The 22,858-nt window shown below is 44.3% G+C and overlaps 3 protein-coding genes and 1 long non-coding RNA gene across 10 annotated transcripts in view; 2 read left to right on the forward strand and 2 right to left on the reverse strand.

The window, feature by feature from the left end:
* Positions 1–6,561, reverse strand: part of BLTP2 (bridge-like lipid transfer protein family member 2) — a 33,031-nt gene extending 26,470 nt beyond the window's left edge. For 3 of the 6 annotated variants that reach the window (XM_070478757.1, XM_070478756.1, XM_070478758.1), the window contains exons 1-14: positions 6,423–6,561; positions 5,449–5,572; positions 4,863–4,912; positions 4,412–4,556; positions 4,114–4,232; positions 3,814–3,874; positions 3,440–3,629; positions 2,343–2,466; positions 2,056–2,180; positions 1,749–1,816; positions 1,496–1,641; positions 694–812; positions 422–585; positions 6–264 (exon numbers count right to left, since the gene is read on the reverse strand). In XM_070478757.1, coding sequence (XP_070334858.1) covers positions 6–264; positions 422–585; positions 694–812; positions 1,496–1,641; positions 1,749–1,816; positions 2,056–2,180; positions 2,343–2,466; positions 3,440–3,629; positions 3,814–3,874; positions 4,114–4,232; positions 4,412–4,556; positions 4,863–4,912; positions 5,449–5,572; positions 6,423–6,490 — 1,762 coding nt within the window. In that variant the 5' untranslated portion in view covers positions 6,491–6,561. The remainder of the gene's footprint in view (positions 1–5; positions 265–421; positions 586–693; positions 813–1,495; positions 1,642–1,748; positions 1,817–2,055; positions 2,181–2,342; positions 2,467–3,439; positions 3,630–3,813; positions 3,875–4,113; positions 4,233–4,411; positions 4,557–4,862; positions 4,913–5,448; positions 5,573–6,422) is intronic. The other 3 variants (XM_070478760.1, XM_070478759.1, XM_020884762.2) reach the window with 2 other exon arrangements.
* Positions 6,562–6,709: 148 nt separating this feature from the next.
* Positions 6,710–8,193, forward strand: LOC110131824 (uncharacterized). Its single transcript, XR_002312286.2, has 2 exons — positions 6,710–7,071; positions 7,876–8,193. It is a non-coding gene; the product is annotated as an uncharacterized lncRNA (long non-coding RNA).
* A 1,121-nt stretch (positions 8,194–9,314) lies between these two features.
* On the reverse strand, positions 9,315–16,805 carry SDF2 (stromal cell derived factor 2). Its single transcript, XM_020884771.2, has 3 exons — positions 16,554–16,805; positions 12,484–12,680; positions 9,315–9,992 (listed from the first exon to the last, which is right to left on the reverse strand). Exons 1-3 carry the CDS (start codon positions 16,702–16,704, stop codon positions 9,705–9,707), a joined length of 636 nt encoding a protein of 211 aa, XP_020740430.1. The 5' UTR covers positions 16,705–16,805; the 3' UTR covers positions 9,315–9,704.
* Positions 16,806–17,064: 259 nt separating this feature from the next.
* Positions 17,065–22,858, forward strand: part of SUPT6H (SPT6 homolog, histone chaperone and transcription elongation factor) — a 30,447-nt gene continuing 24,653 nt past the window's right edge. The window contains exon 1 of one of the 2 annotated variants that reach the window (XM_020884768.2): positions 17,065–17,172. The gene's annotated coding sequence lies outside the window, so the exon portion shown is untranslated. The remainder of the gene's footprint in view (positions 17,173–22,858) is intronic. The other variant, XM_020884770.2, reaches the window with a different exon arrangement.

The raw sequence follows: 22,858 nt of genomic DNA on the forward strand, positions 1-22,858 counted from the left end.
CTTACCAACCAGGGCAGAAAGGGTGAACAAGTTCATGTCCTCCACCTTCAAGTCCACCTTCCACAGTAATGACACAGATTCCCCAAATGAGGATTCCCTAGAGACAGCTGACTTCCCAGACTGTGGGTTGAAGAAGGAGAAGATCCGAGAAAGACACTGAGCACAGGTATCTGATGCCTCCACCTGCAGTCCTCGGATGGTACAATCGAGAAAGAGGGTATCTGACTGAGTACTGGACAGGCCAAGAGGCTGGTTATAGCTACCCTAGAAAAGAAACAAAGGGACTTCATCAGAAGTATGCCAACACATAGCTCTGCAACGCATGGTACACCGTCTGCTGCCAAAAAAGGTGCTCAGTGCTCTAGAGCATAGCAGGATAAACAAACTCTACAGGCTACTGTTCACCAAAGTCCCCACCTACCTGTAGTGTGAAGGAGTCCAGGACAAGCGCCTCACCCCAAACATGCATATTGGGTGGGTGGGGTGCTCTCTGAATATGGGAGTCACTGCCCACCCGCCAGCAGAGGTGGTCCACAGTTAGGACGCCCCGTTGATGGATACTCTGTGGTCTCAAGTGCTGGTAATCTAAACATAGAATGTGGGAGAGAGGACTTCTTTGGAGCCACAGTGGCCATCAACTGGGCCCAGCTCCACTAATGAACAAATTGTTCCTTTTCCATCACAGAGCCTTACCCAGAGAGATGGAATTGAATCCCAAGGCAAAGGGCGGCGTATCTCCCAGCTGAATGGAAACATTGACATTGGAGATGGAGGTGCTAAAGATGATAGGTGCCAGGATTTGAGGAAAGGCTCTGTATGGGGACAAGACCTCATTGTTTGACAAGGAAACAACTGCAACTTCCTATCATGTTACAGATTTCAGAAGCTCTCAAAAGGCAGGGTGAGTTTTGTTATGATTCTTAGGAAAGGATACAACTAGAAAAAGATTGAACTCATCAGCTTCCTCCTACTCCCAGTGATAATCCATAGAGACTTATGAGGCTGAACCAGATGAAATTGCTATTTTCATGTATCAAACAGTACATCAAATATGGTGAATATCACTGTATCTTATGATTCAACTTAATACCACCGAGTAGCATCACTTACAAACCGCTGACCTCCTCTATGGGACACAATGCAAGTACTACACACACAGAGACGTGGCACTAATGACATGGCAGGTACCTTAAAATCTAAGGCAGATGAGACATTGATTATTTAAGTTCAGTTCAAGAAATGTTCCTTTTATACAATAAGGAACTGTGCTGGGCACTGAGGACATAAAAGCAAAGAAATTTGTCATTCATTCTACTGCCAGAGTCTCATCTAACAGAAAATATAAAGCATGTTTGCTGTTAAGACTGGGCTGTTGAAACTGAGATTTTAAAAAGATCAAACAACCACATATATATTTAACACAAGATGCCACTTTAGACCAAAAATATCCAAGAATCCACCTGATAAGACAGTGGCCAAAAAAGATTACACTGACCTTTTCTTCCTTTGCTTAAGAACAGATGAACTAGACTCTTGGGTTTCCAGTGCTAGCATGTGTAGCCAGTGAGAGAACTCCTGGTGCCGGTAATGAATAATACAAGTGTTCAGAACCAGGGAGGCTGAGAGGTCAATGGTGGTCACCTGGAAACGAGGACACCAGAGCTGTGGGCTCAGGTTTTATTCTATATGCTCATGACTCAATGATGTACGGGGAGAGCAGAAAAAGGAATGGTTCTTGGTCAACTGACCTGCACGTTAGCCTTGAGGGAACTGAGGCAGACAATACGCTGGCGGCTCTGGGACAGCAGCAATCCGTCTGTAAGGGCAAAGGGCGGATGAGAGGAGGACGGACGGGGTGAGAGGAAAGACTAGGAGGGGTCAGAGGCGGGCACGGAGACGAGAAGCACGTCACCGACACTCGTTAGTTTCAGTATGTTCCCAACTGCCCCTCCTCTGCTCCACTGATACTGAGTTAAGAAGACCAAGTAAGGCATTGGGGAAGTGTGTGTCTGGGCCTCCCCTTCTCTCTCAGGACCACTGACCCCACCCATGAACCTTTCAGAAGGAGCTCGGTGCTCATCTGTGCCACATCAGAATTCGCCGTGAAGCTTCGCAGGGGCAGCTGATCCTCGTCACGGTGGTACAGGAAATGCAGCAGCTTCAATGTCCAATTCAGGTGCCTGGACCAGAGACAGAGTGTGGCTTAGAAATATGTGGGATGCTAGTCTTACTCCCTTTGCCCCTTCACACAAGCTCAGTGCAGCTACTGGGCTGGTTATGGAGACCCCAGCACACAGCTCCAACTATCACTCTCCACACTTCTGTGTCAGGAGAGACCTCACCTCTTTTGACTATTCATGGACAACACCACGCTTGTGATTTCCATCTTCACCTTGACCTGGTCTGGCAGCTGCTGAAGGAGGTATAGGCCAGGCAGAGTTGGCTCAGCCAAGTCCTCTGTCACCTCTGAAAACACCAATAAATAATACAAAAGCCATCAACTCTTAACACTCAAGTCTCTCAATATGCCATGCCCTCTTCAGCCAAACCTTCCCACATAAAGTAGGCTAGGCAATTGTCCAAACCTAGGCAATAAGGCCAAGATCCCAGAGATCTAGGCACCTACTGTACTTCCTTCCCCAGGGTCTAAAAAACAGTCTGGAGGACTTCCCTGGTGGCACAGTGGGTAAGAATCTGCCTGCCAATGCAGCGGACACAGGTTCAACCCCTGATCCAAGAAGATCCCACATGCCACACAGCAACTAAGCCTGTGCGCCACAACTATTGATCCCGTACTCGAGAGCCTGCAAGCCACAACTAATGAGCCTGTGTGACACAACAGCTGAAGCCCAAGTGCCTAGAGCCTGTGCTCAACAAGAAAAGCCACCGCAATGAGAAGCCTGTGCACTGTAACAAGAGAGTAGACCCAGCTCTCTGCAACTAGATAGCTGGCATGCAGCAACAAAGACCCAGTGTGGATAAAAATAAAGTAAATAAGTGTAATAGTGTGTATATGTCAAAATAAATAAAAAACAGTATGGAGAGCAGGTTATTATAATGAAAAGAATACCGACTTTGGGGCCAAATAATTCAAAACCCATTTTTACTACTGACTACCCATTCGATCTCAGTCAAGTTATCTAATCTCCCTAGGCACTTTAGTTTCCTCATTTGTGAAACACTGAGGATTTAGTAGGGGAACATGTACAAAACACAAAGTTCAGGCCTCATTTATGATAATTACCCACTAAATGTTCTTTCATGTACCACAAGCAAATGCCCTCTATCCTCTAGCGATCCTCAAAGGCCAGGATTAAAGGCTGTGCAAATAACAAATCACACCTAAGTGAGTGGTGAGACCGCTGTTTTTTGTTTTTTTTTTAACTTCCAAAAGCATGCCCAACGGGGAAGCTAAGAAGCTCACTGACTGGGACTTTACCTGAACAGGGAAGAGGCTTGGGGGCCAGGCCTGCGCCCTGACGCAGCAGCTGACTGTGAAAGAGGCCCTCATGCAGTTCGGCATGGAGTGTCCACACATCCACTGTGATCGCCTTCAGCTGTCCGCTGCTGATGCCCACCTCAAGACACAGCTTTAGGGCAAGTGACAGCTCCGCTAGACAGGTGTCCTCCTACAGGGAAGATAGGCCTCTAAGGTGTGACTGTGTCGGGAGCTTACAGTCAAAATGCTGTGGTCTGGAACACATCCCTGAGGGAACCCCACAGCACACATAATCTAGAGTGCAAGCCCTGAGTGCCTTTGTATTTTATGCCCAGAAGAAAAATAAGGCATCTGAATGACTGTGACATACTCACCAACTGGCCGCTCTTTAGAACTTTGCTGTTGATCTGACTTAGGCTCACCTCACATTTCAGCCTGGGAAAGGAAAAAAAAAAAAAAGAGCGCCTGGCCCCCTTCCTCATCATTAACCTTCAATCGAGCTTTGTTGGCTGGAAGGCACAAGGCAAGCAGAAGTGCTTAATCTTACTCTCTCCTCAAATCACACAGAATGAGAGAACATGACACCTTGATAAGAAGGCCCTGATATCCACCCCACCTGAAACAAGTGTAAGGCAACAACAGGGTTACCAAATCTTCTCCTACCCAGTGCTTACCTCTTCCCATCACTATCCAAAAGAAAACTGCTTTCTCTGATCTGAATATGCCACAAGGACTCAGAAGTAGCCACCTTGAGGACCATGATGTTTATAGAATCTACATGAATGGAAAACAGCTGGAAGGAAGATGCAAAGATGAATGATAATTAATATCAAGGCAATGTCGTTCCTTTCCAGTGGAAAAAGAATGAGGCACCTCTTAGTGTTATGCCTTAAGTACATTAGAAAAAGTCACCCGTGACTCCAAAGCCAGCCATTCCTACTTCAGTCCAGGGAAGTGGGAAAGTAGCCTCACCTGGCAGATCTTCAATAAGGATGGGCTGAAGGCCAGTTCCTTTTGGTGCGCCCCAGTACTCTGGGAGAATGGGGCAAACAGGCTAGAAACCTTCTGCAGGTCAGTTCTGATACGTACTTCTCCAAAGCACAAGGCCACATAGTGTCTGTCCAGGAGAGAAATCTCACTGCCATTCAGATCCAAACCCCTTCCTTCCACACCAGTCTTTTCCCCTCCGTCATACCCATTTTCCCATCCTCCCTAAAAATATAGCTCAAATCATGGAAGAAAGTCTCACAGTACTTATCAATATCTGTCTCACAAAACAACAGCTTCCAGGCTAACTAACCCAGAGACACCAGCAAGAACCCACTTCCCTCCTTGGGCTGTGGGGCCTCTGTAAACGAACCTCAATCTGCAAACCACAATCCTAAAATATTAAAAGAGGAGAGTGAAGAGATAGGGTACTCACGGCAGATCATGGCTAAGGAGTTTGCTGGAAATCCACAGGCTATCGATTTCCTAAAACAGTGTGGGAGGAAGCTTTGTACACTAGCTGTTAGGTAATCCCAGAGCAGTTTGACAAGACAAGAAAGGGTATAAGAAGAGAAGGAAGTGCAAGAGCCCTTCCACTATTCTCCATTCCATTTGCCCCAGCCTCTCTCCTCAGTACTATATCTTGTTCGTCTCAGTGACATTGGTTAGACTTTAATATTTCTCTTTCATGGATTTTTGCCATTTCCCCTCTTATATTAGAATGGTAATCTTCGTTATCTTTGTTCTCTGCGTTACTTCTGTATTTTTGTTCTGTACTTTACTTCCCTATCTTTTTTACATGCCCTGGACACCCTGTGCCTCAAAAGCATTTTTATTTTTTTTTAAAGCATTTTTAAAAGTACAATTTGCATCAGTTCCAGTATTCCCAAACAGGCTCTAAAATCATCTTGGCAAAGGGGTGGCAAGGCTGGGTTAACTAGGAAAGCACCAGGATTTTTTAAAAAGTTAATTAAAAGTTGAAATTCAGCTAGATCAACCCACATACATTCCCCAGGACTCACCACTGTTTGCTGGTGCTGCTGAAACTTAAGACTGACATTCTGAATCCAAAAAAAGGAGCCAATCTTTAGTTCCGCCTGCAGCTTCTGCTGACACCACTTGGTGGCCAACCGGACCACAAGCCACCTGCAGAAAAATCCTTGTGAGTTCACAGGACCCTCTCCCAAACAGTGGCCACCCTCACCCCCTGCAGGTCTTAGAAAGCCTGGCAAAGGGTCATGAACTGGAGCTGGATCTTCTGGGCAATTGTCCTGTCTCCCAAAACACCACTCTGCCATATATATTCAGTCACGCTGATCAGGATCCTAGCCCCAAAGTGTCCCCACCACCCAAATGAACTCAGACAAACTAAGCGCCACCGTTTAAATTGGAGACAAAGAAAGCAATCCCTCAAATCCTTAGGAACCTCAGAGGTAGAGAGAAGAGGTCCCGACAGGAGTTGAAGTCCAGGCATCCGTGTCAGGTGTGCCATCACACAACCCCCTAAAGGTCTCTTTCTCCGCCCTCCAGACAGGTGTCTGCGAGAAGGCAGTGTGCGGTCACATCCGGCCGGCTCCAATGCCGCTCTCCCTGGGCAGCCAGACCTGTTCCGGCTCTCTAGGGCGAGGCTGCAGGTGCCCTTCGCACTCGGGGAAGGGGACATTCTGGGCATGCGGTTGGGGAAAGAAAAACCACTATGCCGGGCCCCCTCCTCATTCACACCCCTATCCGCGACCCAATCTCAGCATCTTCTGAGGCCTCGGCCGCTAGCTCAGTCTCCGGGTTCTCGCGGTTCCCTCCCGCCAGCTCCACTCTTACGCCCCCGCTCGACCCCTCCCCTCGTCGCGCGCCTCCTCCCCGGCCCCTCCCCCTTCGCCGCCCGCGCAACTCCCCCTAACCCCCTCCCGCGCGCCTCTTTCCAGCGCGCCCCCTCCTCAGTCTCTCTTCCTTCCCTTCCCACCCACTCCGCCACCCGCCGTGGCCGGGATCCCCTCACCGGCCTAGGAAGAGGGCGCTGAGCCCTAACAAAAGCAAGGCCAACAGCGCGGAGAAGAACAGGGGCATTCCGGCCCCGGCCCGGCCTGGCTCCGGCCCCGGCCCGGCCTGGCTCCGGCCCCCGCCCTGCCGGGGCGCCACCCCCCACCCCGCGCCCGCCCCGCCGGCTCCGAGCTGCGCCGCCGCGGGCCGACCAACAGCACGCGCAGGGACGACGCTGGGCGAGGGAACGTTGTCGCGTCTGCGCCCCGCCCCCCGCAGCCCGCCAGCCAGCCAGCCGTCTCCCTGCTCTGCCCCGCCCGACTCCCGCGATCCAGCGGGGCCGACTGGCTGCTTGCGCGAAGTGAAGGCGTGGCTCCGGAAGGAGAGCGCAGGGTAGCGGCCCACGACTGACACACAAGCCCCGCCCCCGGGCGCACCGTTCGGAACCCGGAAAAGCGGAGCCGGGGGTTTGCCACCGGCCCGCGGCCCTCCTCGGTGGCTGGCAGTGGTCTTCGCTGGGTAGTTTCGGCCGCGGAAAGTTCCACTTTCAAAGCAGTTTCCCGAAGTAGTTGTAGAGTCTGCTTGGGGCTCGGATTGAGGCTACCGCGGAAGTTATACTTCTGAGTCACACAAACTAGTTATCTTAACTCATTCTTGTCTGAATATGGGTAAGGAGGAAACCAAGAGGTAATTAAAAGGCCTCAAAAATCCCACCTCATTCCATCCACAAAGGAATGAGTTGCACCATTCTGGACTCTTCACCGAAGTTTTCAGTTACTACTGAGAACAGCACCATTTAGGCACCGGGCTAGTAGGGGGATATTACTGAAGTAGAGAATATTGTTCTTGCACTTCAGCAACAATTTACCTGGGGAGCAAGCATAATTACACGAAATAGAAAATTCAGAGTCAACTTTGCCTGTTTCCTTCTCTGTAAAACGAAAGCACTGGACAGTTTCTGTCCGACTCTAGTGCAGGGATGTCAATACAAGCTAAAGAAATTTAGCTTTAGCTTCTTTGACATACTTATTTCAAAATAAGTACTTCATATCCCTTTGCTCTTACATCCTAACCTCCTAAACATCTTCCAGGCTTTCTCTTGGAGACTTTTTTCACTCCTACAGATAAGCACCATTTCAGCTTTCACCTAGGTTACCCAGAGTTGCTTTTACCCCTCCAACTGGTTTCCTTTCACATCTAGTCCTCTTATCGGTCATTTCACATCTCCCCAAGGCTCCAGCACTTTTTTTTCTAAGTTTATACTTATCTCCAGTGCTAGAGGTCCTCCATCCACCTTGTAACCTGCAGCCCCAAGGTATATTCTTTCTTTCCTGACTTTCAGGAAGGGCCCAACAACTGAGTAAAAACACTGACCAAGCCACTGAGAAGTACTTGCAACACAACTCCCTACTCTTACATTATGAAGAGTTACTCTTTACTTAACTGTTTCCTATCACTTCCTTTCTCCCCAGACCGTTACCACTCTACTCTCAACCATCTGAATAGCATGAAATGTTGATCTTGTCTTTTGTCTACTTCTTTTTGGAGAGACTTCAAGCAAGCAATGCAACTAAAATGGAAAAAGAGAAGGCAGAGATGGCGTTCCTCAAGTAGTTCCTGGCCTCAGCTTACTGAGACAAGTCCTTGTAAAAGGGATCAATCAGTTTAATGTTATGGGCCACATCTGGCACAGACCTGGTATCCCCAAATGTTCAACATTAACTCCCTAAAGCAAGTAAGGAAAAAAATCCAGGTTTCTAAAAATAAAACGGGCCTGCTAAGTCACGAAATTCCAGCAGATGGCAGTCACTTCTGTTTATCACTAACATCCTTGAAGGACAGAGGAGCAAACTTGCTGGATCTACCCAGCAGAGAAAAGAAGTGAGGTAAACAGAGGACAAAAGTTTTCCAACCCCTTTTCAAAGAGAGATATCTATATTTGTCCAAAAAGTATAGTTATCTCCCAAGAGCTAAATACAGTTGTACTGCAGTAAAAAGAACATATGGCAGACACAGCTGGATTCCTATATTCAAATTACTTACTAGCTTTAAGAATTCAGGCAATAACTCAACTATTCCGTTCTGCATTGATAAAATTGTAGTATCTACCTGGTAATGTATTTGTGAGGATTAAATGAGGTGAGATCTATAATACGGTGCCTAGTATTTAGCAAACAGTAAATAAATGTTGGTTCCATTTCTATCTCTACCCCTTTTGCTCAAGTGCAGTAACATATCCAAAGTAAAACATTTTACGGGCTATTTATTAAGGGTCTTTAGCCATAGTTAGTCAAAAATCTAATAAAGATGAGGTGCTGAGGGAAAAGAGAAGGTAAAGACAGAAAAAGTAGGATGCAAGCAAGGCTCTCAAAAGGGTCCACACCATACATGTATACGCAGGGCTGAATCCCTCCACTGTTCACCTGAAACTATCATAACATGGTTAACTGGCTATACACCAATACAAAATAAAGGTTTTTTTAAAACAAGGATCTACATCAAAGGTTCCCATCATCTCAAAACTTAGCAATGACTTTTAGGACTCAAGGATTAATCAGATTATGAAATAGCACACCTAGGGCTTCCCTGGTGGCTCAGTGGTAAAGCATCTGCCTACCAATGCAGGAGACATGAGTTCGATCCCTGGTCCAGGAAGATGCCACATGCTAAGCCCAGGAGCCTGTGCTCTTGAGCCTGGGACTATTGAAGCCCACATTCTACAGCCCGTGCTCCCCTACAAGAGAAGCCACCGCAATGGGAAGCCCACACATCTCAACTAGAGAGTAGTCCCCGCTCACGGCAACTAGAGAAAAGCCCCACAGCAATGAAGACCCAGAAAACCAATAAATAAAATTATTAAAAAAAAAAAAAAGAAAGAAATAGCACACCTAATAAATGACAACACAGTGACTAACAATGAAATTCTTTTATCGTTTAAAGAAAGTGGAAGAAAAATCACACACATTAATAATCCATGATGCCAAATTTCTGAGGAATAAAAATTTCCTAGCTAGGAGGAATGCCTCCTTCAGTTTTTGTCCTATTAATATGAATAAAAAGCTTCTGCTCCCTCACCAACAAGTCTTGTATTCAGAAAGAACTGACCCAAGTCTGGGAGAACCACCCACTCAAGTGTGAAGGGCTGAAGCTTCCAAACACAGCCATGGTTTCCTGTCATTCATCTTCATCTCAGTGATGACACGGTCACTGCCCAGGGAACCTGTGGCAGGGATCCAAAGGGTGAAGGAGCAGCAGACATCTAAGAACACTGTGTGGTGACAGCGGCTTACAGCCTCCAGACTCATAGCTCTGTGTGGTGACCTTCTGCCTTCAACAACTCGCTGGGCTTCATGAAAATGCCTTCCATGGCTTTCCAGTAGTTGTTCTGGCTTGGCTGGGCCATGCCATGCACCTCCTTTTGCCCACTGATGGGTCGACCATATTGTTCTCCTGTGACAGACAGCAGAACCTCAGTGGAAGAATGCTTGAACCGCACCTCACCATCCCTCACCCAGTAGGGCCCATTACAGAGCACTGTCCAGTCATCCAGATAATCGCCTTCACCTTCCTCGCCAAAAGCACTCACTTCCTGGAAGACACACATAGGTAGCAATATTAGTATAGCTGACACAGGCTTGAAAGGGGGAGGGAGGCAATGGGAAGAAAACGAGGCTATCCAAGAGTGAAAAACAAAAGGCTCTCCAGTGTTGTTTAAAAATAAATTACTTTGCAAATAATCCTCTACTTGCCTTATATTTTCTCTTATAGTCTGAAAACACTTTACCTCTTATTATTTGACTTTAAATATTCCTACTACATTCCCTTAACTAGACATTAAGTGACCTGATGAGAAACACAAGGCAGAAATGGGATGGGCTCTGGAGACAGGCAAACCTTGAACGTCAGCTTTGTCCCCTGCTGTGTAACTCCTTTGCGCTTTCATTGTCTCCTCTATAAAGTGATGATAATAGTAACTTACAAAACAATTGTGAGAATTAAATAATAAATATTAATTGAGCAAAGTATAGTAAATTCTATTTTCCACTTGTATTCTAATCCCATTCCCCGTAAGATCAAAAATCCAGAGTTTCTATAACAATTTTAAAAGTTGCTGATATTTCAGACATTTATAATTTTTCTAAATTGAAGTATAATTGACCTACAACCCTATGTTACTTCCAGGTGCATGACATACTGACTCAATATTTCTTATACACTACAAAATGATCACTACCAAACACATGTAACTTAAATATACACTTACAGCTATAAAATTTTAGATGATAAAAAAATCAGTCAATTGGAAATAAAGACTAAAGTCAAAAGAAACTACATGTAATTAATAATCCTACTACTATACCTGTATAGTGGAACTGAACAGTAAGTAAATGGATGACAGCATTGGGAACCAGGTGTCTCACTGTTAAGAGTGCGAATTTACAAATAAGCAGAGAGGAGGCTAAAATGATCTATGTGACAATGGATTAGAGTTGGAGAAATCAGTTAAGAACTCATGTTTAACTTACAGATACAATTACATATATGATCACTTATAGACATGTATATATACATATACAGGCATGTTATTTCTTTGCTCTGGCAGGTGAGAGGGTCTCAAAGAAACAAAACCCCAGTAGCAGTGAGTTCATGCAAGGCCTATATCTTGGTTTCTAAGAATACTCTTCTCCAATAAACGGAAGCAGGATTCCGTAGGGAAACAGCTGAATCTAGGACTGGGGAAAGAAATAGACAAGATAAGCCTGTAATAATTTAGTGCCATAAAGTAAGGAAGTGTTAAAAACACAGCCACACACAAACACAATGAGGGGAGCATGTCAAATGGATACAGGAGGCAACTGAAAGAGCTCCCAACAGCCAAAGTTGGAATAATGTGAGCAACATAATAAAGACAGTGGTATTGGATAAAAAAAATACATATAAAAGTACATATAAAAAAAAAATCCAGGAATCCATATCAAGAAGTCCATGTCGATATAAATAAATGATTGAATAAATACAGAAAAAACAAATCTCCCATGCAGAAGAATTCCAAATAAATTATGTAGCTATTCCACCCTAGAAGAGGAGGAGCGTAACTCCCCACTCAAATAAGGGCTGTGCACAATGACACAAGAGTCAGAGTTCTCCGTCCGAGGAGCACAGTACGGAGAGGCGAAAGACGACAAGAATAACTTTACCAGACAAACCTGAGAAACGCTACTTCAGCCAGGTCATCAATATCAACAATCAGAAGATACTACGCACCCTTGAGAGATGAGATGAAAATGGTGCTTTACCTCTGTGGTCTACCTCCCAAAAACCTTTATAAATCTGGTCTAATCATAAGAAAAGATCAGACAAATTCCAACAGAGGAGCACCCAATCGTATACCTGATTGGCACTTCTCAAAACTGTCAAGGTCAACAAAAAGAAGGAGGATCTAAGAAACTGTCACAGCCAAGAGTAGCCTAGGGAGACAACTAAATGTAATGTGGATGGGATCCTGGAACAGCAAAAGAACATTAGGTAAAAAACTAAGGAAATCAGAAGGAGCTATAGACTTTAGCTGATAACAATGTATCAGTACTGTCTTATTAACTGTAACAAATTTACCATACTAATGTTAAAAATGTTAACAGGAAAAACTATGTACAGAGTGGAGGTGAGAAGAAAGCACTCATTAAGGGATCCACATCCTCAAAAGTTCAAGGCTTTAAAATAAAGGGGGCACAATTCCTAATTCATTCTCCTAATGTGGTTAGTTGGCATCATTAGAAAATAATAATATTTTTTATTGCAAGTTTGGAAAACATTGGGTTTCTTTATTGCAAGATTTATCAGGATAACTTATGATACACTAACATATACCTAGCCTCTCTTTCTGCCTCATCTCTTGATCTAGATGTAATCTCTGTTTTGACCAGAAACAATTTCCTTCTCCTTATGAGACAGGCAATTCTTCAGGTCTGTACAGAAGAAACTTATACCTGGAAGAGAAAGGGCCAAGAACCAAGGTATCAAACAATTCAACTAAGTAAATGCTCTGTTGAGCAGCAGTGACCCATAGAATGCCACCTCACCTGGTTTCCAGAAAGAGGTGAAGTGAAGTGGTGACTATGGAGGTTTCGGCCAGTGTTGACATGTGTCAGCCGGATAGGCTGACCACATCTGATGGGAGTTCCCCTCTCACATACTGTGGCCGTCTTCCCTCGTATTCTCCAGTAACTGTTGCTGTCATCCACAGAGGTTACACCTGTCACCGACTGCTGTCCACTACCTGCAGCCAAAAAAAAAATATATATATATATAAAGGACCAGTCAGAATGGCCACCATCAAAAAATTCTACAAACAATATATGCCAGAGAGGATGAAGAGAAAAGGGAACCCTCTTGCACTGTTGGTGTAAATGTAAATTGATACAGCCACTATGGAAGACAGTATGGAGATTTCTTAAAAAACTAGAAATAAAACTATCACATGACCCAACAATCCCTCTCCTGGGCATATAGCCTGAGAAAACTATAATTGAAAAGGACAGATGTACCATAATTTTCATTGCAGCACTATTTACAATAGATAGGACATGGAAGCAACCTAGATGTTCATTGACAGATGAATGGATAAAGAAACTGTGGTACATATATACAATGAAATATTACTCAGCCATAAAAAGGAACACATTTGAGTCAGTGCTAATGAAGGAGATGAACCTAGAGCCTGTTATACAGAGTAAAATCAGAAACAGAAAAACAAGCATCATGTACTAATGCATACGTATGGAATCCAGAAAGACGGTACTGATAACCTATTTGCAGGGCAGCAATGGAGACACAGACATAGACAATAGACTTATGGGGCCGGGGCCAGGGGCAACAGGTGGGGGGGCAGTGCTGGAGGGAGGGAAGGAGAGGGTGGGATGAACGGAGAGAGTAGCATGAGAAAATGTACCGTATGTAAAATGGATAGCCAGTGGGAATTTGCTGTGTGACTGGGGGAATTTAAACTGGGCCTCTGTGACAACCTAAAGGAGTGGGATGTGGTAGGTGGTAGGAGGCAGGTTCAAGAGGGAGGGGATGTGTATACTTATTACTGATTCATGTTGATGTATGGCAGAAACCAGCACAATACTGTAAAGCAATTACCCTTCAATTAAAAATACCTATACTTTAAAAAAATTATTAAGTTACAGATTCTTCTCTTCCAAACTTTATCAATAAAGGGTTTTTATATACAAGGAAAAAAAAAAGGAAAAGAGGGTGAGCTCAACCTGACTCCTCTCTTTCCTATGGCTAATAATGTGCCCTGTCATTAAAAAGGTTTGGAGGAGTGGGAAGGAAACCTTACGTTTCATAATATTTTTTCTCCTATGACATTAAAACATGAGAAACACAATGTATTTATATAGTATTAGTTACTGAATGATGAACTATATGTAAGAGTGTACTGTATCAGAATAGTCCAAAAATTTGCTTCAAAGGGCACTAAATAAATGAACATATGTGGTTTTCTTGAAGCACAGGCAGCGTTTAACCTGTATACAGTAGCCTGGATAACCCCCAGTATATGTCAGTTATCTAATCATATTTTTAATTGTTTGTAACATTATTCAATGTTCACTGTATGTTACAATCTACTACCTGCAGTCAAAAAAAAAAATTCAAAATTTATATACAGTCCAAAATTTTTTATATTTCACAATGAAAATGAAACCAGTTTTTGCTGTCAACTTTAATCCAACAAGCCATTACAGTTATCCAGTTCCTGTAAGTAATATATCAACGTGTTACAAAAGTATTAAGTCATTTAAATTTGGTTCATAATGATTACAGATGGTGTGACTGTGCAGGTTAAAAGGTTATCCCACCTCTAAAAAGGTTAAATATATACCTACAGACTTAAAAAAAAGGGAATATACAAATAATAATTGCTAACTAGCTAACCTGTATTTGGGCACTTACTCGGTGTCAGATACCAGCTCAAGCCTTTTATTTGAATATTCTTATTTGATACACTTGTCTATTCTCTGGGATAGGTTTTACTATCATTGCCCCCATTTTATACTGGAGTGTTAAAAAAGATGAATAATATGTCCAAGATTGCACAATCCCAAAAGACACTGCAGGGTTTGAACCTAGGTGGCCCCTACTCTACAATTCTTGACCACTTGGCTTCCCACAAAGCTTTATTTACTGTCAAGCTCTCCCATGTAAACTCCACTCATATAAACTCCAGGGACATTCTCTTCCCTAGGCCTCATTCAGTACTCAATTCTTTGAAGGTACTACATATTTCCCAGATGCTCTCCTCAGTCAATCTTGCCTGTTCCTCCTAGCTTTCCCTTCAGTCCCCTGGCCCTGTAAGACAATAACCTTTCAATGACACTTTCCGTTTACCACTTAACACACAGTGTTGTACCACAGTCCACAGTTATCTGGGTGAATGTTTATGACTAAAGTACCCCTTTTCTCTCTTGTTTCTTCTACTCAACCCAATGATTTGGCACATTCTTTTCTTTAAGGATAAACCAACTCTCCCTCCTTAATTCCGGTTACTGCCTTCACAGTTCTCTCGGTCCTCACTGCTGTGCTTCACTAAATCGCAGTCCTCCCTTTCTCTTACTTTTTCACTTTCTATTCAACCCTCCACTTCCTCTCCCATTCTTAAACTTAGGGATTACCCAGAGTTCTGTTCCTGGCCTTAGGCATTCTTAAATAACGGTTGGGGATCAGGACAAAAGCATTTACAGGTGCTTCAAAGAGCTTTTCAAATGATTCAAATTGACACCAGATTGCAAACCACAGTTCATCTTGGGCAACTTTATTTACTCTTCCCACATCTTCAGCCACCACTGAGACAATGATGTCGTAGTTAACTCTCTACCTCAGGCTCAGCACAAATCTCTCTTCTGAGATCCAGACTTGAACCTGGTTCTCAAATCTGGCTACCCATCAGGAGCATGTGAAGAGCTTTCTAAACCTATAGATTCCTACTGGCAGGCCTCTCTTCACCCACATTCTGACTCGATTTAGTAGATCTAAAGTAGGAAACCAGATCAAATTAAAATACAATAAACCTGACACATAGTAGGCATTCACTTAATAATCACTAGGATTATTAAGACATCCCAACGATGACAATTCAATTCCTCTTCTAGTCTAACTGGTCAGACAGGTTTTGGTTATCATGAACCACAGACCCATCTCCAAATGACAGACCTACATCCGTCTAAGAGAACTCTTTCCTCTCTAAGCTAACAGCATCATCAGTTAGCGAAGACAGAAATCTAGCAGTCATCTTAGACACCTCTCACATCTCACTAGCTGAACTTTTTTCTCTCCTTTCTGTTTTTGTTTTCCTGTAACATGCTGACTGGCACACTACTAAATTTCCTGTATCTAGAACAACCTTAGGCACATAGTAGTTGCTCACTAAATCTACACTGAATGACTGAACCCACAAATAACTGCTGACTTATAAATGAACCCACAAGCTAATTTTAATTTCATACGTTAAAAAGCCCCCTAATCAGTTTCTTCTTCAATTCCAGTTGAGTCCTTTAGTTTTTCTTTACAAGGGCAAGGTTTGAGTAAAAAGAGGCCAAAGGAAGAGTTGAAGAGCAAGTGTAAGATGGAAAAGAACTAAACAGAGGGTTATAGTCTTTAAAGAGTGAGGTCCTGGAAGAATTCAGCAATGTAACAGCACTTACTGTAATTTTCTATATGTCTGTCCCTCCTGCACTGAGTACTGCCAGCCTGCAGTAGCTGAAAGCAGGCTTTGAACCTGGACAGATTTGGATCGAACCCCGTCACTGTCATTCACTAGCTGCCAAGGCCTTGAGCATGCGATTTATTTGAGTCTGTTTCCTCATCTGTAAAATGAGGATAATAATAGTCTATACTTCGTAGTAACGTTGTAGACTTTAAAAGTAATTATGCAACATGCCTGGCACGAAGCGCACCAGATAGAAACTAGGATTACGATTAAGATGCCTAAGGACCACCGAATTTTCGGACTCGGCCTCCAGACCTCAGGAACCTCCCCCGGGTTCCCCTAACCTTCCGAGACCACACCCCTCACAGTTTCTCCAGGCCCCGCCCCCTCCGGAGCCTACCAGGCCTTCCCAGCCCACCCGAACCCCGGTGGCCGTACCTGACCCGTAGCGCACGTCGTGTGAGTGCAGTCGCACGTTGTGGCGCGTATTGAGCAGCTTCACCACAGAACCGCACGTAACGACAGCCAGATTGGACGATCCCACAGCACTCCACAAGCCCCCGAACAACAGCAGCGACACCACTGCCATCCTGGCTGTAGCGCGGAGCCCCTAATCTCCGAAGAAACTCCGCCCCTGCCCGGAAGCGGAAGCTGCCGGCGGAACCACAGAGAAGAGAAAAGGGAGAAGACCTAGCCTGGTCTTTATGGTTCCTTGCTAGAGCGGCCTGAGGAACAAGCTAGGCCTGGTTGCTTCCGACCCGTTTAGTTGTTTCCCGGAACCCTATGACAACTACCTTCCTGAACCGCTTCGGCCAGATAACCCCCTGCTCTGACGGTCACCAAAAAGCCGACTGGGAGAAGAGAGCACGAACTGGCCCGCCCACTCCCAGTGACAGGGCGCCGGAAGTGACGTAGCACGTTTGACGCAGCAGCGGCGGCGGTGGCGGCGGAGGGGCCGTGCGGTGGGTCCGTACTATCCTTTACCAGTCTCGGTTCGACGACTCCATTTTCCTCGGTGGGGGCTTAGAGCACCAGAGAAGCGGCGGGCCTCAGGCAGGTAAAGTTTGGACCGGAAAGCGTGTCCCTCGAATGAGTCAGATAGGGAGCCAGGCTCCTAGGGCCTGGTCCCGTAAGGGACGAGGCACTGGGGAGCCGTATGCGGGAAGAAGGGGGGCCTCCGGCCTTCCCGGCTCTGTAAGGGAGAACGAAGAGGAAAGCGGGGTAGTTGCTCAGAGTCTCAAGGTTCTTCCCAACGCTCTGCCACCCAGAACCCATGAATTGGGTGGCCTGTTGTGTCAACAGACTTCCTGGGATGCCGTCCTCTCTCGCAGCTTCTGAAAACTGGGCCACGCGATAGGGTTGGAAAGGGAAGGGACCTGGGGCTTCCGAGTCAGGATCAGGTGATCGAATTGTTTGTCCTGGGGATGTGAAACCTACGGAGCTTACAGCAACTCGGTCATCAGCCTAGAGGGCGATGCCAAATTCCGTCTTTTTTCATGTTGTTGAATAATATAGTTAGAACTTTTTGTAGATGACTTCATTCCCTGTGTCTCAGCGGTAAAGAATCCGCCAGCATTGCAGGAGGCACAGGAGATGCGGGTTTGATCCCTGGGTCAGAAAGACCTCCCTGGAGGAGGAAATGGCAACTCACTCCAGTATTCTTGCCGAAAATCCCAGGGACAGAAGAGCCTGGCAAGCCACAGGCCATGAGGTCGCAAAGAATCAGACACGACTAAGCGACTTAACACACACAGGCATACAACATCTATCCATCAATCAAACGCCTACCACACACTTCAGATTGGACTATTGAGTCAAAAGTTTATTTTCTTTCAGTTTCTGCCTTTCTCTTCAAGGACTCCCTTGAACCAGCCGGAGCAGTTCATTTCCTTTCTTCGTTGCAAGTACTGATGCTTATTTTTCTACAGAAATACTTCTGTAGAAATTCACTGTAATATCAGAAGTAACAAGGGCGTATTAAGTTACACTGCTGCTATTAATGAACATGAAGAGTGTAAAGAATTTTGAGTTTGATTTCTTTGGAGGAAAAAAGTTCAATTTGACCTTTTTAAGTTCAACTATTTATCTGAAAATTGCTGATTTTTTGTCTTTTGTGTATTGATTACAAAAGTATGATTGCTCCCCCATCAGTTGTGAATTTAGAGCTCTTTTACATGACTTGCCCTTCAGCCAATAGAAGTCTGAAACATTTGAAAGCTTATTTAGTTGGTTTGGGTGGCTGCTAGATCAGATTAGCATGGTATTGCCACCATGATTTAAAGAGGTTTAAATCTCATCCGGGGACTAATCACATCAGGATGTGGCACAGTCACATTTTGCAGTTGAATTTCCTTCAGAGTTTGATGCTGGGTTTTCTGCATGCTTCCTTTGATGATCCAGTCCTGTGGTTTTAAGTACTATCTGAAAGCAGGCCTCTCCCAAGTTTAATCTCTAGCCCTGCCTTCTCTCCTCTGTGTTTTAGAATCACACAAGATACCTGTTTGACAGTTCCATTTGAAAGTCTCTTAAACATCCCAAACCTGGCATAAGAAAAAGAAACTTTTTTTTTTCCCATCATTCCAAACCTGGTCTTCCCTACCTTCCTGAGTGGTACATGGATGAGAGTGCCAAAGCCAGACCTCTTTCTAACTAACGACTTACGCCTTTCATTAAGTCTTGTCACTTCTACCTTCAAAATGTATTTCAAATCTCTCTTCTCCGTTTCCTCCCTTTTCCAAGTCCATCATCTTTTGCCCAAGCTCCCACGATAATACCTTCAGTTTCCTCTGCTTCCACCTAGAACCTCTCCCCGTCCATAGCAGAATCAGATCAGATCATGTCATTTCCCTTTCCAGTGGCTTTCTGTAGCCTTCACAGCCCAGCTTGAGCAGGTCCCTTCTTCCTCTCAGATTCTTCTGCCTTCACCATTCTTTGGTCATGTGACCTTGGGATATGGCCTGCTGTGTTCCAAGTTCTTGCCCACCTTTTCTGCCAGAAACCCCTTCTTCTGGCTCTGCATACCACAACCTACCCATGCTTCACGTTTCAGTCTAAACTAAGTCTCTCAGAGGTGAGAGTGTTTATTTCCTTCCTATCATTTATAGCCAGCTTTATTTTGTTTGTGGTCTGTCTCTTGACTCAGAATATAGTTATCCTAGAGGCAGGGATTTTGTCTTGTGTGTGCCTGGCATATAGTGGGCACTCATTAAATAAGTACTTACTGAATTAGCAAGTAAACTACTAAGTCAGTTCTTAGTTTAAAATCCTGTAGGACCATCCCAGCACCTTTCAGTTAGAATCCAAAATCCTTAAGTTAAGAAGATCCTTGTGACCTCACCTCTGACTCATTATGGACTCTCTCAGTCAAACCAGTCCTCACTGTTCCCACCTCAGCATATTCTGTCTGAGCCTTGTTCCGGAGCTCTTTTCTCCAACAATGCCGCTCCTTGAACCACCTCAAAGGAGCCAGCTCCTCTACTTAGTTAATTCCATTTTCCTTTAAAAAATAAAAAATTCCACCTTACTCTTAAGGTCTTTCAAGCCACTTGCTCAAAACCAGGTTAGAATCCTCTGTTACAGGCTCCCATGGTACCTTTGCCATCATTTCTTTAAAGACCTTCCGTACTTGTAGATCAGGGGTTACCACACTAAGGCTCCAAAATAAATGGGCCAAATTAGGCCACTCCCATTCATTTACATACTGTGTCTGATCTTGTACTTCACGGGCAGATCTACCCCTTGGTGGCAGAACAGGAACTATCTGCTCCCAACCCCCTCTCCATGTTGCACAGGGTTCAGGTTGCAGGGACTCTGAATCTGGTTACATTTTGTTGTTTCTGCTCCTCTTTTATTTTTACCTTGTCCCCAAAGGAAACATGGAAAGAAAAAAATAAGTTATTATGTTAGCCATTATTAACAATAGTGGCATTGAAAAGATTCTAAGACAGTTATTTCTTATAAACAATAGGGTGCATGTTAAAATGATTATAGGTTAAATTCTAATGACTTGATGTGATTAAGATTTTTCATAACATAGTTCTGAATTCCAAGTTTAATAAAAGAACTTGTCTTAAGTGTATTCTGAATACTTTTGTCTATTAAGCTCTTAGGTTTTTGAATTCCAAATTGGATAGTCATTTGTGAGCATCATTGAAATAGTCCTAGGCTCTTGCACATCAAATGCAGAATGTCTTATAGTTTAAACTCCACACCAGACTTCTGGGGCTGTTCTTCAGACCACTGGGCCCTTTCAGACCTTTTGCTCATAAGGTTTAGCTCATGCTGCTTTTTTCCAAACTATCTTCTTAACTCCTCTCAACTCAGGCATCACCTTTTGTGCGGCATTCTCTGATGACCTCTGTCTTCATATTGCTTTCATAGTTCTCGTATGTAATTGCCGTAAAACATTTATTATGCTTTGTCATAACTTCATTTACTAGTTTTTTGTGAGGTGAATATGAACACAAGGGTCAAAAGCATATTTTACTTATGTTTATATACCCAAGTCCCAGCACAGAGCTGTACCCTAAAAAAACAAAACTGTAAGTGTTAATTGAAGCTGCCAGTGGAGGGAATTAACAGACATCTTTTTTGCTCTGGTCTCCTTTTAATTGCCTCCCACACCGTCTTGTTCAAAGGGAGGGACTGCAGAGGGCCTCCCCTGTGGCAATCTGATCCCAGCTCCATTCCTCTTCCAGAGAATGTCATGGTAACCGACAACCTCTCCCTTTGAGCCACATCTTCTACTGCAGCCGTGCTTCTGCCTGAAGAAACCTTCTCCTTTCACTACCCTACTGCCCTTCTGGATCTGTTTCAGTAGCAAATTTAAGTTTAGAGTCTGAATATGGGGAAAATTCAAGAGCCTGAGTACTAAATACAAAATCCAAACAACCTCAGAGTCTTCTCAGATGTCATTTACTAATGATAATCATAGACTAATCAGCAGTGTTTTTGTCCTGGAATAGTTGCTTGCCAACCTCAGCCTGCAGTGCTGCTGCAGTGCCCTCAGCACATCCCGCTCCCCCAGGTTGCAGCAAATTAGGATTGCTTCTGGCGCAGCCTCTTTTAACTGGAAGTCTTGGCAGTGAGCTAGATTGTGGGCCTTCCCCAACTATATAGCATAGCGTGTACTTCATTGCTAACCTAGGGGATGGGAGGAAAGCTGTGCGCAGCACAGAGCACCAGCTGCCCCCAGAACAGAGGAAAGCTGTCTGTTTCTCTCTGCTGAGTAGGCTGTAGGGCACCTGGTCTGGAGGAGCTGGCATCTAGTGTGAAGATGTTGAGGTCTTAGAAGACTGAATTTGTGGGTCTGATAGCCTAATTAAAGCAAACAGGGTGTGGGGGCTGCTGTACCCAAATCTATTTTTAATGACTCAGCTTAGGGCTGAGGGGGAGCCATATTAAAATTAGAGTACCACATTTAATTGGCAGAAGTTTTAGATACTCACTTCTCACTTTTGGCTGTACTCAGGATAATGACCTTAAGGATACAGATCTTGGGGGGACGGGGTGGGCATCAGTCTAACCAAGGCTTCCTATATCACCATCCTGTGGGACCTAAACATGGTTTAGTATAGGGGCTCCCATACTTTTTGATCTCAAGACCTCTTTATACTCTTAAAGGTAATATAAGATTATGAAGGCATTTTGTTTATGTGAGTTACATTTATGGATGTTTATGAGATTTATATGTATAGGTGTTTACCAGATTAGAAGTTAAAACTAATAGATAAATGTTAATTGATTTTAACATAATAATAAGCCTGTTTGCAATATACAAGTATATCAAATCAACACATTATGTACCTAACTTTATACAACATTATGTGTCAATTATAGTTGACCCGTGGACAACAGGGAGCTGAGTTGCTGACACCCTCCCCCCACCCCCCCACAATGTGCATACTGCTATCTCTGCCTCAAAAACAAAGGAACTGATGAATGCCTCACCCAAGGGCAGGAAGGTGAAAACATTTTGAATGGAATCAAAACTCAAACCTGGATTCTTTTGATTCCGCATATTGTGATCTCTAACAGAACACAAACTTTCTCCCACACCTAAGATATGTACAATGAAAATACAGATACTACTCTATTTACTGGGGGGAAAAAATCCACATACAGGTGAACCCACGCAGTTCAAACCCTTGTTGTTCAAGGGCCAATTGTTTATCAGTAAAACTGAGAAAATAAGCCTGCTGCATTTTAACATTTTATGGAAAACAAGTATCTTCAAAATGTAAGAAGAGTAGCATTATTTTTGTTTGGGGGTTTATGAGGTGGTTGTTGGGTTGTTGTTTGTTGTTTTTGCATTTGTGGCAAACTTTTTACATATATTTATTTTATTTATTCATCTTGGCTGCCTCAGGGGTTAGTTGTGGCACAGGGGCCTAGTTACTCTGCAGCATGTGGGCTCTTAGTTCCCAGACTCGGGATTGAACCTGCATCCCCTGCATTGCAAGGCAGACTCTTAACCACTGGACCACCAGGGAAGTCCCACTGGCAGATTTTTTAATGTGTGCCTTAATACAGCAATGTGGACTCTCACACCTTCTGCGTTCAGCCCGTTGTGATGCTCATGTCGTATAACCTCTGAAAGACTTCACTGTGCGCATGAAGGAAAAGACGGTGCTCCCTGGATCACCCTTTGAGAACTACTGATATGATAGAAACAACTGTTTCTTTGGAGTCAGACAGACCTTAACTCAACTTCAGGTCTTACAGTTGAAAGTTGTATCACCTTG

This window comes from Odocoileus virginianus, chromosome 17, assembly GCF_023699985.2.
Source record: "Odocoileus virginianus isolate 20LAN1187 ecotype Illinois chromosome 17, Ovbor_1.2, whole genome shotgun sequence".
NCBI classification, from domain to species: domain Eukaryota; kingdom Metazoa; phylum Chordata; class Mammalia; order Artiodactyla; family Cervidae; genus Odocoileus; species Odocoileus virginianus.

Coding starts and splice junctions, on each gene's coding strand:
- SDF2 (XM_020884771.2), bottom strand. CDS start 16,704: ATGGCAGTGGTGTCGCTGCTGTTGTTCGGGGGCTTGTGGAGTGCTGTG. Junction 12,681..16,553: donor CGACGTGCGCTACGGGTCAG/GTACGGCCACCG, acceptor TTTTGGCTGCAG/GTAGTGGACAGCAGTCGGTG. Junction 9,993..12,483: donor CACCTCTTTCTGGAAACCAG/GTGAGGTGGCAT, acceptor TGTGTCTTCCAG/GAAGTGAGTGCTTTTGGCGA.